The sequence below is a fragment of the Macrobrachium nipponense genome, chromosome 5 (genome assembly GCF_015104395.2).
Source record: "Macrobrachium nipponense isolate FS-2020 chromosome 5, ASM1510439v2, whole genome shotgun sequence".
NCBI lineage: Eukaryota > Metazoa > Arthropoda > Malacostraca > Decapoda > Palaemonidae > Macrobrachium > Macrobrachium nipponense.
The window spans coordinates 84,477,256-84,497,699 of record NC_061107.1 but is presented as its reverse complement, the minus strand read 5'-3'; the positions used below and the strand labels follow the sequence as shown (position 1 = coordinate 84,497,699).

General features: G+C 36.2%; 1 protein-coding gene across 1 annotated transcript in view; it reads right to left on the bottom strand.

Annotated features, from left to right (window-relative positions):
- The window catches only part of LOC135215473 (phosphatidylinositol 4-phosphate 5-kinase type-1 beta-like), a 555,040-nt gene extending 541,423 nt beyond the window's left edge, over positions 1–13,617 (bottom strand). Inside the window, 1 exon segment of the mRNA XM_064250216.1 lies at positions 13,335–13,617. Within this exon segment, the coding sequence (XP_064106286.1) occupies positions 13,335–13,395 (61 nt within the window). The 5' untranslated portion in view covers positions 13,396–13,617.
- Between the last annotated feature and the right edge of the window lie 6,827 nt (positions 13,618–20,444).

The window sequence follows — 20,444 nt, the reverse complement described above, 5'->3', positions numbered from 1 at the left end:
GGAATAAGAACTGAGGTCGCACAAGGAATGGAATGGAATATAAAGTTTAGGTAATTGGGAGTACTAAAGTGGTTTTTTCGAAGGTGTAACAGGAGGAAAACCTCAAAGCAATTGCGATATGACACAATTATCAGGAGTGTGGGGGAAGTCAGATGGAAGAAAGAAAATATGAACGGAGTTAGAGTAAAGGGAATGAAAGGGGTTGCAGCTAAGGGGCCGAAGGGACGCTGCAAAGAAACTTAAGGGACAATGCAAAGAATCTTAAGGGATGCTGAAAAGAAACCTAAGGGACACTGCAAAGAAACTTAAGTAATGCCTACAGAGTACCGCATGAGGTACACTGACGACACCATTCTCCCCTGAGGGGGAACTTGCACATGAAGTATTAGATAAATCAGTTTTCTGGACTTCTTGTAATATGTAATTTCCTTTTAAACCTTAAAGGCAAGAGTTAAAATAGGGAGACATAGGTCAGCGTCATAAGAAGTTTGACCATAAACGTCAGAAGGCGTTATCAAAGCCATTTGGATGACGCCCAATGTCCCAAACAAAAGGATCGGCACTTGGCAGAAATCTGAGCTCTATCTGACCAGCAAGTTTGACCGAGAAACTTCTCATCTTTGCACTAAAACGTTTATGAATGACTCCTGAAAACATCTTCCACTAAAATGTTTATAAATTACTTTTAAAAACATCTTTGCACTAAAACGTTCAATAATTACTTTGGAAAACGTCTTTGCACTACAAAGTTTATTAATTACTTTTAAAAACATCTCTGCACTAAAACGTTTTATGAATTCTTTTGAAAACGTCTTGACACTAAAACGGATATGAATTACTTTTGACACCTATTTCCACTAAAACGTTTAAGAATTTCTTTTAAAAACGTTTTTGCACTAGTGCACTAAAAAGATTATGAATTAATTTTTGAAACGTCTAGTTTTATTACTTCTTTAGAAAAGTCTTTGCACAAAAGCGTTTATGAATTACTTTAAAACACGTCTTTGTACTAAACGTTTATAAATTACTTTGAAAACGTCTTTGCACTAAAATTTTGTATCGTTTTTTTTAAAGTCTTGGCACTAAAAAAATTTTATGAATTACTTTTGAAAACGACTTTGCACTCAAATGTTTATGAATTACTTTTGAAAAGTCTTTGACAACAACGTTTATGAATCAAATCAAATAACGTTTTCAGCATCAAAATAAATGAGACATTACTTCAATAAAAGAGCCTCAACACTTTCAGCTAGAATCATTTACCAAAATGACTCGCTATGAAATAGCATATTATGCTCTGCAACTATTAAATAGTTGCAGAGCATAATACTATTCCTATCCATATTATAGCCAAAAAACAACTCTCTCTCTCTCTCAAAAAAAAAAAAAAAAAAAAAAAAAATTAGATCATTTCTCGCGTCTTTCTAAAAAAAAAGAAAAAAAAAACCGACATTCAAGGTATTTGATATACAGTTTCTATTAATTCTTAATTACCTCATTTAAGGAAAAAAATATAAGGTATTTCGTAACAAACTTAAACTAAAGACAACACAATAAAATAAAATACAATTAAGTACTGTACATATCTACAATACACGAAAATGTCGTTTGATTTCATGTTACGATCAGCTTCACAAGAGCTAGAATAATTCTTCCTTTTCAGCTTACAATATCTCCCTTTCCAGCCGAGTCGCTAAAAGCCACAAAAATGCAAACGTAGCAGCCGACAATGTTACGCAAGACCAAGTGCTCTTTAAAACTTATAGACAAAAAATACTGCAATTAAAAAAAAACTACAGTATCAGACGCCGCCGATAACGTAGGAGCTTATCAGCATTAGCCTCGAGTAGTACTATCATCCAAATACCACTTTTCAAGCCCATGTCACACGGAAACATCCAAAAGCCTTTCATATTATAAACCTACCAGGCAAAACACTTAAAAACCTTACACTTGATTCTATTTTTAAATTACAAAACGGTTCACAACCAAGGAACGGCGACGGTGTACCAAAATAATAACCCGTAATGCTAATTATACAAGATTTCTTAAACTAACAAATATTTTACTCAAGTATTTTAATATTTTACTTGGCCCAAATGTCCATCTTATGAAATATTTGAAGAGGGTATTGGAATGCAATGGAGTATAAAATTTAGGCCCAAGGCCAAGTGCTGGGACCTATGAGGCCATTCAGTGCTGAAAGGGATAGAGTAAAAAGTTTTCAAGGTAGAAGAAGCGAAATATATACGTACTCTAATGATTGTTAGAAAAGGGTGGAAAATATGATAGATCAAAGAATATGAACGGAGGTAAAGTAAAAGGAACGAATTGGGTTGTAGGTAGGAGCTAAGGGCTGAAGGAATGCTGCAAAGAACTCTCAAGTAATGCCTACTGTGCACCAAGTAGGTGCACTGACAGCACTAAGGGGATAACACGGACAATTTACAAAACATTACTGAAGTGTGTGAGGCATCAAGACAGAAGTAATATTAAAGTTTTAACCATACTCCCTTAGGCCAACTTTGACATACTTAAACACCCAGTTAGGCAATATAGTATAGCATAAGCTTAAGAAAGTATGAAAGACAAGCTACATGGTGTTTGCAATTAGGCATGTAGTCTATCCCCCATTAATGCAACTACATACGAAAAGTGTATACAAGTAGAATACAAAGTGACTTCAGATAACTTATAAAATGAATATACGTACAGCCCACAGCTGGCGTCATATTACTACTACTACTAGTACTACTACTACTACTAATTCTTAATATTATCATTACAAACAAAGCTGCAACCTTACTTAGAAAAGCAGAATGCAACAAGCCAAAGGCTCCGGATAGAGATTTCAAGAAAAACTTACATATATAAATTCCTTTTAAGCCTACAAAATACATAGAAAATTAACTACGAAAAATAGCACATAAATTGTTAGGTGAGACTTGTGTCTACCTGCTTTAAAAAACAAGCTCCATGCTTTAACTTTTTAACTTCCAACATTTCAACCCATGATTAGGAAGATCATTCCAGAAATTCGTCACAGCAGGAACACAACTTCTAAAAAACTGTGTGACTGAGCCTTGTCTGAGAAAAATATAAGCAGTATATCTACACTGTGGTGCACAGTATAGGTAGTCTGGAAAGAATGATGACTACAATGACACTACCTGTACAACAACTGGACATCTCTTCAAACCACTGCATAACAAGACACACACACACACACACTCCATCACATTGTTCGTTTTCCTGTGCACATGCCCAGAAAATATCTTTCGAAACTGGTAGTTAATATGGCTATCCAGTTGCCATTTCAATTCAGTATAACCACATCTCTCCTGGCAAGATAAGCAAGGAGACCTAAAAAAAAAAAAAAAGGATTCTTCTGCTGCCCAACACATCCACAACAGTCTCTCCTCTTTCCTTAGCCTTTGAATAAGTAGTCTGCTGCGTAGTAACAGTGGCATGTTGTATATCTTGCCCATACGTGGCACTTTGATAATTGCAATACTACAAGGAAACCTCTTCCTGTTTATCCATACATCCAGGAGCAATATCAAAGCATCTCCAAACAGATGCAAGATCCAATCTCCAACAAGGGCCAAGAACAATATCTGATTGTAACCATGAACACTATGAATTAACAAACTATATCTAGAGAAGATTTCCTCAGGTACAGCTGAGAGATACACTTAGGCTTCATCTTTCTCTGAGTCAGTTCTTTCCACAAATGAGGACTTGGGTACCTCCTAAAAGTAGACTTTGTTACGAGTTCCTTGGTGATACAGAGCACATGCATGTTGTCTGCATTTGCCATAAAACCTAGACTGATGATGGATACCTCTGGACAACTGGCATTTATTTGGGCACCTGATAATGTTGGACAGCTAATGTTAACTTGATGCAAGTTGATGGCTGACATCATGGGAACTTTTTTTCCCAGTAGCCAAGCTAACTTTTCTGGCACTGGTATCATTATTAACAAACTTAACTGGAAAGCTCATTCATCTATACACGTAAGGCCAAATGTTCCATTCAACCAGAATTGCCTTCACAGCAACTGTTTTTACCATGTAAAGTACCTAATATTACAATAGTCACACATCGTGAAAGCAATGATTTAAATCTGACTAAACTTCATACATAATTTTTAGATTCGTAACCTAATGGACGGCTTGGATCACATATGTACTAAGCTTCTAGTCTTCTTTCCTACTCATCAGCTGCAAAACTGTATGAAGTGCAATAGTATATATGAAAACTGGTGAATTGTGACCCTAATGAATTAATATGAGGCATTTTCATATATAATAATGGACCATCTTAACAGATTTACTGAATCCACAAGCAATAACCCTAGTATTAAACATTCTCCTCCTCTGATAATATACAATGTCCGACTACGTATCCACCTTACCCATAGTAAAGGATTTTTGGCACTACTAACTGTTTTCATTACAAAACAAATACGTAGTAGGTTAGCCAGACTACAGAAACAAGAAGTGAAAACAAGCATGATACAACTCAAGAAGCTGGAGAGCCACTGTAAGCTGAAGAAGTAACTACAGAGAATATGAAATATTAAAAGCAAAAAACATACAGCCAAAAGCTACTATTTTCATGTACAAAGTGCTGAGGAAGAAACACAATGCACCTGGTTCCTTCCATTAAATGAGTCAGTTCTTAATGCATACGACTGCCTCTGTATTCACAAAAGCAAAATGATTACATACTTTCAATAAAAATCTACAGGCAGAAAAATGCTTTAAAGAATCAATGACCTTAAGTAAACCCTCTAATAAAATAAATATTCATACCAAAAATATGAAGCTGGTACAACTGAAGAACCCCAATGGATTGCCAGTTACAAGAAACAAACTACCTTAGTCCTTTGAGCATTGCAAAAGCAGTACATGTCCCATACTAACACAGTTTTAATACATATTGTATTACTTTCATTAGATAAGGTATGCATAAGAACAATTTCCCAACAATTTAACTAATTTGTCTCATGAAACAATGTATGTAGTGATGATACTACAAATCTGTATTATCAACCCATGTCTTTGACCTGCATCCTTCAAAACCTAAAACTCTATATCAGGATATTAAAATTCTGCATAATAAATACAGGATAATACACATATGACTAAACTACTCAAAATAAGTCAAGTAAAACTACCTGAATAACTACAAACACTAAAATCCATGTACATACAGTATCTATACACTTCTCTTAAGTATCAATAAATTTTGATGTAACAGTGCAAAAGTGGAAAGTAACAGTCGTGCAGAATCTCAATCAGCTTCCTATTGACTATAAGGTATTCAATCAAGTAAGAAACCCTATGGCCACCAGCAGTATATATAATAAAAGAAGCCTTATATCAAAGAACTAAGCCCATAAACTGGAAGAGCACTCAAAATAACTTCATCAAGACATATCATCAAGACACATTTGCTCCAGAATACATTAAATGATAATTTTCTAGTGTAACCTTGTAAAATACCTTGTAAGATATGTATTATTCAGAGTAGAATACTGAGTTATCAAAACCGTGTTAGGAAGTGAGAAAGTAAAGGCTAAACAATGACTACCGTACCTATACAAGCTCATATGCTCAACATACATATGGCTTCCTGCTAAACTTATGAAATCTGTGGTCTACTGTAACTAGTACTACTCAGAACAAGGCCAAAGGTAAACTGTATGTACAGTATAGCCTAAAGCACTCATATTATTAATACTAAAAATACCTTTAACGGAGTACTATCTTAATACTGTTATAGCTCAAACTAACTTCATCAAGACACATTTGCTCCAGAATACATTAAATGATAATTTTCTAGTGTAACCTTGTAAAATACCTTGTAAGATATGTATTATTCAGAGTAGAATACTGAGTTATCAAAACCGTGTTAGGAAGTGAGAAAGTAAAGGCTAAAGAATGACTACTGTACCTATACTAGCTCATATGCCTCAACATACATATGGCTTCCTGCTAAACTTATGAAATCTGTGGTCTACTGTAACTAGTACTACTCAGAACAAGGCCAAAGGTAAACTGTATGTACAGTATAGCCTAAAGCACTCATATTATTAATACTAAAAATACCTTTAACGGAGTACTATCTTAATACTGTTATAGCAATACTACATGTACAGATGCCTTTGGTTGACACAAATAGACTCTTCATGCACCCACATAAAAAATTCTGCACCTCTAAAAATAATAGACTTGCAAATGTTAAAACATTGACAAATAGATAAACAAAAAAACTTTAAGGCTAATCTTGCAAATTTTTTTTTTAAAAAAGCCTTAAGGCTGATCTTGAAGGAGTCTAGCTATCTTGATTACAGAACTAACAACAATCAAGTCTCAGTGCTTCTTTTGTTATTTGACTGATTTGCTTAAGCTCTAGAAGCCAATCCTCTTCTACAAATTCCACAGCAATCCTGGAGCAAGCCCTTGAACTCAGAGATCCTGTCTTTAAGAGGAAATACCATAAATTCAAAATGTACAAGGTCATCAGTTGAAGATTATACTTGCAGATGTTTTCTGTCATGTTTCCTTTCCTTTTTTTTTCAAGTTGCCTATAGGTGAACCAACTAAGTCAGTCAAAAAGGGGGACCTGTTGACATATTTCTGTTTTTCGAATGAAACTCACGGATTATGGATACCCTTTCTTTCGCTCTTCATCTGTTATACTCCTCTGTGATATTTCCTAGTAATTCATAATTTTGGAGTGTGTTTCTTCTCATAATCTGATTTTATGTTTTGGGGAATTTTTTTCTATATGCCAAAGTTCGTCTCATTGGTAAGGTACAGATGTCCTTTCATGACAAGGACAAACCCGGGCCTACTGACCCACAGCTTTAATTGTTTTCCTCCTCACCATCCCCTTAGGGTATGTAAACGCAGATTTGACAACACACAAGGAAAGCATCATAACATTGTCTTAATTTTTTCATATGCTGTCTAACAATATTTAATCATAAAATTGCTCTCAATTATCATTAGATACTTTTCTCATATTAAAGTCTTCTTTTCTAGAATCACAAAGAGGTCTCTAAATGCAGATTCACATGATGAGGACAGCATGTTTGGCATCACTGCTTCATCTCCCTACACCCTCTTCTGACCAAGTGAGCTCAACATACCATAGGTTCTCTATCCTTTGTGTTTTTAGGAAAGCTATAAAAATGTCAAAAAGTAATAATTACCTAATGCAGTTTAAATGGTCTGAAATTTTCAAATGGTCTGAAATTTTCCACCGATTACAATTACCTGGTGTATAGTACTGGGACTTACTGCTTGTGGAAAACATTTAACCACATTTAAAGTACATAGTACTATATAATCTAACCAGGAGAAAACACTTACGCAACTTTATTATCATAACAGTACTGCATTTACTTTTTCATGATCATCCATTATTATAGAATTAACATAAGGTTGTGAACTTGCACATTAAGCTTCCCCATGTGCAAAGAGGAAACAGAGTATAAGCAAATAACACTGGTTACATTCTTGCCTACCAACAGAAAGTGCCAGGTTTGACTTTGGGCAAGGGCAGAGGACAGATGAATGAGAAACCTCCATTAAAACAGAACTGTACCTCTTGAGCTAAGCCATGAGTTACAATAAGTACTGTACTTTAATTTAGACAACTGTAAATATACAACAAGGGTAGTACCCTAGGATACATTTAGCTGATAATGGGTTTCAGTAAAACAGAATGTGCATAAGTGGGAAACTAAAGTCCTGTCAACACTAGGAAACATTGTTTGCAGATAAGTTTCCTGTCCAGACCTAAGTTGCTGTGAGGATGCTTGTAGGTGCCTCTGTATTCTACTTGGCTATTTTAACACACTCGAGGAGGGATAACAAAAAGAAAGAGATGGTCATGTGTGTCATGCTGACTTGCTTCTGGAGGAACTGAAAATAAGATACATTTACACACATATACATGTGCATATGCATACATGCATGTATACACACACATAAATATATAAACATACACATATTATACACACACACAGAAACACTGAATGTTTTGCATTCTGGATGAAAACACTATGTGGTCAAAAGTGTTTGCAAACAATGTTTCCTAGTGGACAGGCCTTAAGAAATGCATAGAACTCTTGTCGAAATTCACCATTGCTGATCCATACTTAATACTCTCTATAATGGTCTTCTACTTAGTTACTTCCCTATAATGGTCTACTTAGTTACTTCCTAATGTCACTTGTATAATTAATCCTGCAGGCAAATTGGTAACATAACCCCCATCCAGGTAATAATTCAAAGTAACAACCATTCTAAGTGAGCTTGACTGGATATCAGAGCAAAGCATGGACATATGTGGATTTAATGTAGCCAAGATTCAGCAAAGATCCTGAACATATGATACCCTGACTAGATATTCAATAAGTTGCCCCAAGAATTATAAAGATGCAACAACTTATGAGGCATATAAGAAATTAATGAATGGCTTTCCAAAAGGAATAATTTTAGAAAATAACAAACCGCTCATGAATATCAAAATTTATTGCTGACAAATGAGTCAGGTCTGCCAAATGGAACAAAAATGCACAGGAAATAGAAGAAATGGGCCTAAAAACTGGCACTGTGTGTTTGGCCAGTATCAAATGATCTACACACAGGTTACAGCTTGACTAGTTAAATATTTTTTTCTATCCCTAACTGGTGTGGACACAAAGATGAAGTTTCTTCAATGATTTTTGTCTGATTCAAAGTTAAGTCACTTCAGTTGGAAATTAACCATTTTTGGAGTTAAAACCCCCAAACATGGTAAAATCCTAAAAATATGCACAGCTTTAGTTATAAATGGCAACATAAAAACACAGGAGAAATGCACTTCTATGCTCAACAACAATTTAGTGAACAATTTTGGGAGATCACTCTGGGGAAGCAAGGTTGTCTGCTTAGATAAGAATAAAAATGAGTATGTATGTTATAGGGACACATCCAAACCAAACCAAACTAAAGGGATGTGTGCCTAACCCACAATAAGGAGCATGCTTAACACACTGGTGATTGCCTGAATATGCTAGCAATCACAGGTGTGCAACCTTCACACGAGTTAGAAATCTTTGGACGTAGTAGTTATGATCATAGCAGAGGAATACGTACCCTCTGTGCAAGAAATGGTATTACCTAGCGAGTGGCAAGTGGTAGTATATCAATCTCTTACATGACATAAAGCCATAACAGATGTGAACTGGTGAGACGAAATGAAATACATTGGCAGATTTGTTGTGAGAAATTACGAGTAGAAGCTAGAACAGTAAAGATAAGACATGCTGGACAACTTCTCCCGCAAACAGGTAGAACCAATCTTATACTTTAGTTTTTCTTTGGAACTATGTACTACTTGTTTTACATGTAACATGAAAATGGCAATACATATAAGAAAATATAAGTGCCAATGATGTTGTATTACGGCTAGCAGAAGAGGAATGATGATGTGTTCCAATTTTACCTGTTATATAAGGAAAAGGCAATAAATGGAAAGGATCTGTGAATTTTCAATGGGATGTTGACTTAAAATTATATAAGCTGACACCAGAACTGATTAGTACCTCAATAAGACTAAATCATCAGAAGTTCAAGAGAGGAAGATGACGGCTCCTTATATAAAGTCAAGAAAAAGAATCAACATATTAGCAATAAGGTCTGCAAAGTGTTCAGGTAAACAAGATGAAAAGTGAGGTTTCTAATGCTCCCAAAGATATTCCATTAATTTAGGAGGTCTGCCTCTTGCGGTAATGTTGGTAATAATTTTGCTGATAGAAAAAAAAAAAAAAAAAAAAAAATTGAGTAGATAGCCCAAATGAGTCTTTCGGTATGCTAGCTGTTTCTGAAATAAGCCTCAATATAGGTGATACCCCTTCGAAAACTGAAATGAGCCCTCATACCTTTACTTTCTTTCATATTTTGAGAAAGGCTGAAGGGGGGGTCTGTTTTTTCATTCTCATAACATGAAATCTTGAAATTCTTAATAAAACTCTGATACCTACCTATTCATCATTATGTCACAGAAAATTTCAAAAATGCAAGTGAGAGAATCTCCTTTTTTGTTCGGGGAATAAATAATTATGTTCTATCACAGGAAACATGTGACAAGCTCATTTTACTTGATCTGGTATGGTATGGCTTATGATATAATAATACATAATCTACTAAATTATTTATGGTCTACTGAAATTGCTGATGAAGCCCTGAGTACTTGGAAACTACTGGCACAAGAGGATGTATTGTGTACAGATTGGAAACTACATACTATTCACCTTATGAAACAATAAGAACAGAAACAGCTAAAGGAAGTGTGTGAAATCCAATTCTATTTTGTGTTTATATAATAAGATAGTCTATTGCCTTACTGAGACATGGGGTCAGTTTAGTGTGATTTGCAAATGACAACTTTTACCTTTCCAACACTTATATATATCAGTTACAAAAAAGAAGTTGAATGACATTCTTAAGAAAATTAAGGAATGGATAGGCATTTAAACAACTGACAGTTAAAAACCGTTTTTTTTTTTTTAAAGAAAAAATTAAGTTAGGGCCTCTACGTGACAATCAGGTGGATATCAATAGTAATCTTCCAGATTACGTGCCTGAAAAGTTTGTAACTTTTGTCTATTACTGGACTATAATTTGTCTCTCAATACTCAAACCAACAAGTTATACAGTTTACTGGATGGATACACTATATCATAGAAATGAAGTATTTATGATAAAACTAAGTTTTATGAATACTTACCTGGCAGTTATATATGTACAGCTATAGACCGATAGACTATAGCTATAGTATATATATAACTACCAGGTAAGTCCTATTCATAAAAATGCTATATAGTATAGCTTTTAATAAAAAATATCTTTGCGGCTGAAAGAGAGACCCTATCATGTGTACACATATCTTTTACATCATGAATAATTAAATTTTTAATTTAATTTTTAGTTAGCACACTTTGCAACTTTGCTCTCTATAAATGGGAAGACTGCTCCCCAAAAGCTAAGGATTTTTAACTATAAATCATTTTAATAATAATAAAAAAAATCACCATATTATATAGATAATTTAAAAACAAATTTTTTTTACATTATTAACAAGCCAACTTGAACAACTGTCATGCTCAGTACCAAGTACCAGCCGCCCCGCCACCCCTTCCAAAAAGTTGTAACTACTGAAACATTCAGCTGGTAAATAGAATTTCTTGTGCTTTTCCGGGAGCCAGGTGACAATGACAGACAGGTCCTGCTGACCAAAAACCTAACCTTTTCTAGAATGTTGTGCTCTTACCCAACCTGACCTAAGGTGCCATGTCCTGACCTGTGTGGGGGCAGGTAGAAGGTAGAGTGAGGGGTAATGACTTACTTTGGGGGGAAAGAGGGGAGGTCCAAGGGGGCAAAGAACCTTCCCCAACAAGGTCAGGACTTTTATCCTAGGTTAGGTTAAGGAAGGTCTGGTTTGGTCACATTCCCTCTAAATGGCTACTAGACCCACAGTAGCCCTGACACCTACTCTGAATTCTGTCAGGGGTAGGGGGGGGTGTTCCGCCTTTCTGGATTCCCCAAGCAACACCAAGCAATGGAAATATGGTCCAAGCTTCCACTCAGTAGTAGTGTTAGGTGCTGTTCCCATCATTCTCAAAACCTGCCCCTATCTGTATTCTGCATACATATTGAGACTAAAGAACAAACCAAAAAATCAAACTCCAATACCCAGAACTAATATAAAAGTAAATAATAAAGGTGTAAATTTGACTATTTCTGTCACTAGGTGACTGAATGCAACTCACTACATAAATTACCCTGTATCAGGGATCAATTGTCAATGTAACACTAATCTTCAACATTCACAGTGGACCCCTGATCCACTTTTCCTACTGAGAGCAACCAGATTTGCTGAACAGCACCACCAAGAGGCAGTGAATGTGCTTCACTGCCAAACTTCTCAGTTCCAGAGGTCCTTTATCCCTAACACCATTGGCCTATGGAATACTAGGTAGTCTCCCTGAGAATATTGTGCAACAAGAACCTCAAAAGTTCAGCAAAGAAGCAATGCATTATTGCATCAAAACAATTCTCCTTGTATCTTAATCATCCACTTACATTGTTATCTATTCATTTGTGAATTGATTTTTACTTTGGAGGCTGGAATTGCAAGTCAAGGGTCCCAATGGTCTTTTTCCATGTGAACAAGATTCACAATGAATGATAATAATAATATCATCTAGCTTGTAATGATTGCCTACCAAATTTAGGTTTAAAAAATATGTGTATTATGACTCGTCAAGCTATCATATGATACTGTCGGCTTACAAATTTTCATGGAGTAGCCTACAGCAAACCTAAGCATAGGAAGTAGGCTAGTACATAAATGACAATTTGTGGGTCTTGCTGGGGACAGAAAAGCAGCAGGCCTACGAAGATAAATAAGTATTAGGCCTAGAATATGGTGTTCATTATAAAGTAAAAGGTAATGAGAAATACAAACAGATACCTGTGCATAACCCTTTGCAATGTTTTACAATCGTGATACTAGGTATTATCTTACACTGACAAATGACTGTTGCCAATTTGGGTTTAATAATGGCGTAAAATATAACTCTGATAATACATTCTATTGTAATTCTATTATTTTTTATAAAGATTAGGTTGGCCTGCGGCCGGCCACATTTCAAGCCAGGCTGGTCAAAGCAAAACCTAGCTACTATACCTACCTCAATGAGAATGAACTGGCCCAGAAAAAAAATATCGACGTGAATTCATGTTTAAAAATAAAGGCTACTGATTTACTGTAATTTTTTTATTATTTTTTATAAAGATTAGGCTGGCCTACCACGACCACATTTCGTCTACCTATGGCTAGGTAGGTAGTCAAAGCAAAACCTATACTTTAGGTACCTAGGTAGTAATCATAATAAATTCCTGGTCCAGAGAAAATTATTCCCCCTGAAATTATATTAGCAAAAATGTAATAACAAAGGCTCCTCGATGACATTCCTTTTTAATTCCTTAATTTCCCCTTCTTGCTAGACTGAGTTCCTCCTCCACCTGAACACCAGAAAACCCCATCATCATCATCTTCCTCTTCGGGATTTCGGGTTTCGACCTCCTCCCTCCATCACTTTCACGCGTCGTCCCGTCAACAAAACCGCCCCTAATCGAGGACCATCACTTCGGGAAGATTTAACTGACAGTTCTAAACCGAATATGAGCAAGGGAATAAACACCGCGATCGCGAGAGTGAGAGAGAGAGAGGGAGAGAGAGTGACAGTGCCAACACCCACCCACCTTCTTTTCCCGCTGCCTTCAAGTTTTCGACATCGTTGTTGGGAATTTCGGTTTCGGCCATTTTTACACATTAGTGATGGGAAAAATGACGATTATTTCCTCTCGCGCGGAGCACAACACTCAATTCACCATCGGTACCACACACACACAGCACTGCTGGAAAATCAATTTGTAAATCCTCGGGAGGGAGAGAGCTATTTTCTGGAAAGCACTTTCTCGCACCTCACTTCCACACAGTTGACGGAAGTTGACTGACTGGCAGCAGCAGCCAGCCAGAGTGACGGCCGGGGGTGGGTCCCTCCTTACCTCCCCTCCTGGTAGGGGTGTCTGCGCCTGCGCTTTCTTGATAATAGATGGCAGCACGATCCAGCCTCATTCAATTGGGTGTGAGTTTTTCGAGTGCGAAAGCGCTTCTGAACGCTCTCTTCTGTTTGTATTCGTATGCTATAAGATGACTCCGACTGCGATTAGAGTGTCTCCTTTCCCAACAATATTCTACTACATTTTATATAAACATCATAAAAATTTGATATTACATAGCGTTTGTAATTTATACTTAACTGAATAATTTAGTATTATTTGATGTGGATTTACTCCGACTATTCAGATCTCTCATGGTTTGAGGCCCGTAAACAAACTTGAAGAGTAACGAAACTCAATAGTTATTCCGAACACAATCCTTTAAGCCACGTTCATGTAGGTATTTGCAGAAAAACAAAGGCCATACACTTTCGCTTTCACTGTATTTTAAATAAAAGTAGGGGGTGTCTCCAATTATCATACATTTCTCAAAATAACTTAGTAAACGTATCTGTATTTATTTTCAAGAAGCTTAAAGGCATAAGTAGTAACGAAAAAAAAATGTTTCTTCAAAGAAAACGTTCGATGCTTTTAAATAACCAAGCGGTTTTTAACAAATCAACCGCTGCATTTTGATTTAACATTTTCACAATCAAGGAAAGAAAAAATCTTTTTATTTACTCCACAGGCAAGATCCAAACGCCGTGTAACTTAATCTAGAACGTTAGTACTTGTATTCTAAAGTCGCTATAATTGTATAACCTCTTTGACCTTGACACAGTTCCGTTAAAATAACAAGGCCCCCTGCAAAAACAAACAATGGTATGTCCGCCAGCAATAGATGTGTACGTGTCTTGAAATAAATGCACACGTTTGAAACTTAAATGGTAGGAATATAAATGTTAAAATGGGAATTACCTCCAGTGGGTCAACTTTGAATACAGTGCCACCTTTTCTCCCACAGCGAGAGTTAAATTTGTCTGAGATCTCGTTACAGTACCAAATGCCACGGAAAACGTAATAGTACAAACATGAATTCTTATAAACTGATGGAGTGAATATGCAAGAAAGGTATCGGAAATGGATTCTTAAGCAGTATCATAAATTCCCCCAGGATCCAAAAATGCAAATCTTGATTATACTCTTGTGTTAAAGAAATACCTTCCAAAGATATTGACAATTAATGTATAGTTATCTGTCTTCCGTCTATAATAGTGCCGGTAAGAAGGACTGAGTAGTTTCCTGTATCTCCCAATGTCCATGACGACAGTATATCAAATAAAGTACTTCCACTCAACTTAGAAAAATAAATAAAGATCTTTACTTTTCCATTCTGGAGTGTTTCATGTTAAAAACAAATGCACATTATTCCAATCACATGATGTTACTAATTACTAAAAACGCCCGGTAAGACAATCTATCTATATTAAGCTAGTCTTGTGGTGGCACGGGCTCTTGCTCCTCAGCAGCCCGTAAAGGTAAGACTAGAAAGGTGTGTAGTAGAGGATGTTTTTCCAAAGTCCCTCTAGTTACCACAAACTGCAATAATCACTTCTGCGACTAGAGCTGCTATAAACAACATAATATTTACTGAGTGAACAAATAGTCCCTGATGGGGAATAAGGAAATGTTAAGATTTAGTTTACAAAGAGCCAGCGTCAAAGCAAGTAACAGTGAACCAAGAATTAAATTATGTGCTGACTGGCTTACCCACTGGAACATCCATATATACTTAAAGGAAAATATGAATTTATAAAAAGTAAATATGCAAAGTAGGTATGCATGAAATTTTGTAAGCACTCATAGGAAAAGCTTGTATACATTTAATTGGTTGACTTGTAGGGTGGAGATTTTTTTTCAGATACAACGGACATGCCTTAATACCAAGTTCTGTATGCTGGAAAACAGACTCGTTATATGGGGGTTTGTAATTTACCTGAGTATGGGGAACACTCTTCATGCGATTTTAAAAAAGATCTAACAAATATCAGTACTTTTACCAATACAAAATTAACTCGGTGCTTCCCTGTTATCGCTAGCATATATGTAATATCCAGTTGGCAACAAGAACCAATGTCCCTAGGGGGACAATATCGTCAGTGCGCTTTACGCGGTACACAGTAGGCGTTACATAAGGTTCTCTGCAACGTCCCTTGACACCCTATCTACAACCCATTTCATGTCATTTATTGTACCTCCGTTCATATTATCTTTCCTTCGTCTTACTTCCCATAATCTCGTGTCATTTGTTCCATAGTGCAAATGCTTTCAGGTTTTCTTCTTGTTTCACCTTTAAAACGCTCGTTACTTTCAATTTCCCTTTCAGCGTTGAGTGACCTCATATGTCCCACTGGTTGACCTTTGTCCTAAGTTCTATATTTCAGTTTCAACAAGAATCAAGAGCTGTATACCTATGTCACCTCTAAGCAAAGCTATGGTCACTTTTTTCTCATCAATTTGTAAAATTTTGTATCAACCTGATTTCTTGTAAACTTATATATCGACCATTAGTCAGTATAAGCTAGTTTACTGGATTTAGCAGTGATGTCTCTGGTCCTAAATAATGAAGTGTATGAATTAGTATGGTACATTGTATATACCTAATAAAAACATTGTTATTGCATTTGTTAATCCTGATTGCGTATAACATTCTTGTAGAATAAACAAGTTGAAAGTGGCCCCGTACTGAGTAGAAGGCCTAAATGTGTGATAGAATGAAATTTGTATCATTGATGATGAGAAGAATCTTCTTTTCCTTCCCCACCGTTATCACTTCATTAAGGGGTCGCCTACTCCACTGCCTTCTATCAAAGGCATCATCGGGCATGTTTTATCGTTTGGCAAAGGTTTTTTTTTTTTTTTTTTTTTTTTTTTTTTTTTTTTTTTTTGCGACCGCATGCCCTCGCTGTCATCAACCACAGTTGTTGGCAGTGGGCCTAGCCTTTTACAAAAAGTATGATTGCAATGAAGACAGCAGTTTCCACAATTATTGGCAGTGGGTCTAGCCTTTTACTAAAAAGCACGACACGCAGGACTTAGGTGGTAGTATTCTTAAACCTCTACCACAGGATCATCTATGATGAGAAGAATGGTGAAATGCAAATGATGAAAAACTACTTTTACACAACACAGACGAAACTTTCAGTGTAGAATCTTTTGAGAATTCCCAACCACAAGTAACTGTATCTTGCCTCACCGAGTCTCATTTGAAAAGAAAAGAGCAAAACGTTCATGAAAGTTCACGGGCATTAAAGCCAATTGTAACTGACCTGTTACCAGCGTTTTAAACAAAGGATGGTGTAAATTAAGAAGTAATTAAGTAGACTGCAACCTCCAGTCACGGCAGTCACTCAAGGAGTCAGCAAGAATTGTGTGAAATTCCACTGATCAAGCCACATTTTTCTAGCTTAGGTACATCAATCCATAGGCGTGATCCAGTGTGTAAAATCGCACTTGGACATTATTGTCAACTGCTAATCAAATCAGGTCTATTGTTTCATTCATGGCTGCATTTTGGGCTGATTCACACAAATAATATTAAGTTCCCGTGTTGTTTTCTGTCACAAGTTAGTTCTCTCTCTCTCTCTCTCTCTCTCTCTCTCTTCTCTCTCTCTCTCTCTCTCTCTCACACACACACACACACACACACACACACACACACATTTCATTCTACAGTATTCAACAAAGAAGATAGATGCAGTGGATTTGAAGTTTAATGAAAGACTTCTACTAGTGTAGGCCAAATCCTTAATTGTATAGACGAACCATGGAATATTAACAAAATATAAGGTAAGGCCAGGACAAATAAGTGAATTTTAATGATAACAAAGGACACTCAGTTTTACGAAAAACAGCTAAGAGTAGTATATAAAACATTTTATGCATACATGGGTCTGTACATTTGAGGCTGGTCTTCTGATGGGGTAAAGTTGTCCTAATTTAACCAAGGAGATGCAAAGGACGTTTACATGAATTACTGATAATCTCAAGTTCTTCTTTGAAATCACCTTCGAACAACTCATGCAGAATGTGATAAGGAGTATATAGTCCTGGATTCAGATGAATAGTACTTCATTTGTTGGCTGTATTATTGCGAATTCCAACGGGGTTCTGGATACTGAATCGTAGATTTACATAATTGCATTGCACTACTATGTAACCAGTCTAATATGTGCAATTTTGCACTTATTTGTATAAAGAGAGCAATTGCTTTTGGCCAGTTCTAACTGAATGTTTATGTCGATTTATTCTGACATTCAAGAGATGAACTTTTACTGCTCTAGCGTCAACAACTTGAAATTAATCAAATTTAGTGATAAAAAAGAATTGAAAGAAGAGATCAGCAGATAACTTCTGAAAAACAAGCGAGGTTAAAAGGATTTTTGTTGCGTTAGATAAAAGGAGATGAATGAAAAGGAAATGTTACACACAAGTGCCGAAATGTCACAGCTGTAATTAAGATCTCCAAATCTTTGAAGGAACACCTGATATCTTGGATTCTATAACAGATCGCGTTACTGACCTTGTTGGAATTTAATACGAAAACGAAACCTTTCGTCGTGTAGCAAGTCCTCAGCATCGCAGCCTGGGATGAAGATGGGACGGTGACCTAGGCCAAAATGAGTTTAACAGTTGGGCAAAGGATATGCCATGTCTGTTTTGTAGTCATTGTTTGAAAGCACACTCAAGTGGAACACGCTTGCTCTGTATATACTTGCGCAGTCCCACAAGAAGCATTAATGAACTGGCCAGTCGGGTAATTTAGAATATTATGGCATCAATAGTAGTGGAATGCATCAATAGTAGCGCAAGTCTTAGGTGAATGTGTAATTTGCAAGAAATGGTCAGTGTATATGAAGATATCCAAGTACTATGACAGTTATGTCTAACAAAAGAACAAGTTACTGTTCAACAAGCCACATCAACTGAACCTCTGTTTTTGTTCATACTGTAACATATGACATATTCCGGCATGTCTGTAGTTTTCCTTCCTTGTATTCATCCTTCTAGACAACTGAACATATATGACACTTTTGTTAGTTTCCTTTCTGTCCGATTTGAACAGATTTCATTACAGCTGGCTTCCAGAGTTAACATACCTTTATGTTACTCCATTCCTGGCCTATAATCATGAAGTCCAATGGAATTCTTGAATGATTATTCCTTTTTATTTCTATTTTACCAAAGGGGTCGTGAATGGTTAAATAAAAGTCATGCGTTATGAAAACATCCCACAGTCTCCTCCAGACATGGCTGTCCTGACTTGTTCCCTCTGTACAGTGCTAACAGGAAGGCACCAACCTACAAGTTCTTACAAATTCTTACTAACTATAGGTAATTTTTCTCATAGGTCCCAATTAATCTGAGTGTAATGAACCTATATCGATTGTTAGAACCAAAAATCTTTTGCTTTAAGTTTCACCAAAATTTGCTAAAACTTTAATTTGAACATATTCGCGTATGTTTTTCCTGCATTAAACTTTTAAACTCTTTAGCTAAAAAATAAGCTGGTTAACCTCTAGAGTGCAACTAGCAGCTTAAGCTGATTAGTACCACATTATTAGCAGTTTTTCAAGCTGTGTCCATTTAACTTGTCAGTGTTTCCCGTGCACCAGGTGGTGGGATTATATGGGCCTATCGTGTACTACTCCAGCGGTTACTAAACTAATGATTAGGATGCCAACTACAAGTATTTATAAGGGCTTACCGAAGGACCCTTATATACATTCAAGAGGATTCCTTCAGCTTAGGAATTCTGATCCCATCCCTATGTTAGTCATACACAAATAAATAAATTTCACTTGTAAAATAACGTTTTCTAATGTGTTTTTCCATCTGACTGAAGACATTCTTTTAGATTAACCCTCAACGTCATCTATGATTACCTTTCTTGAGTGCGTAAAGGAAAGAGTAGGTCTAAAGTTGAAAAAAAAAAAAAATCATTCGTAGCCACAATAATTACTATTTCCAGTCTCTCCTGCGGATCCTAATGTTCCTTGTTACTAATATTGCAATTTTCTGCAGTTTCCAAAACTAAAATCCAGTTAGTTCTTTCTCTTTAAGCAATGAGGCATTCTTACAGATCCACCGAGGCAACACTGAAGCTGGGGTCCAAGTTTTCTTGAAATTCTTTCATCCACAAGACAGATTTTCTTGAGAAAAAAAAAGGGGGGGGGGTGTGGGTGGGTAACATCAGATGCAAGTTATCATACTGGGTCTACATTAATGTAAATTTAGAAAACGGCATAATAATCCTAAGAAAATTAACAGTCGACTCACCGTGTAAGGTACATTACTCATTCTTATAATAATATAAGATTATGGTGAGTTCATGTAGTAGGTCTACATCATGGTAAATTTAGAAAACGACATATGATTAATTTGAAGTACAAAATTTAAAAGCAGATTCAATGTAAAAGACAACTTACATAATTTTGTTGACATAGAAGATTACTGTCACTCGCAATTTCGCAAATGTATCAGCAGATAATCATGGGACACAAATGTTAATAATCATGAGGCTGAACAGCCCATTTGACAATCTAATGGCCGCATTCGAACTGTCTCTCAATTGACAGAAGGACGTCGCCTTGGCCAATCAAAATCGAGCGCTAAACCTCCCAGCCAATCAGAAGTGATTTTCTTCTTCTAGCTAGTCCGTACCGTGGAGTGACACTCCGACGTAAACAAGAAGAAAAAATGGATAACGAAAATAGTGAATGAGTGAATAAGTGATTTAAGGTAGCCGTTAAAGGTGAGATGACCTAGGAGAGTGACGTAGAGAACTTAATTAAGGAAACAAAGAGGAAT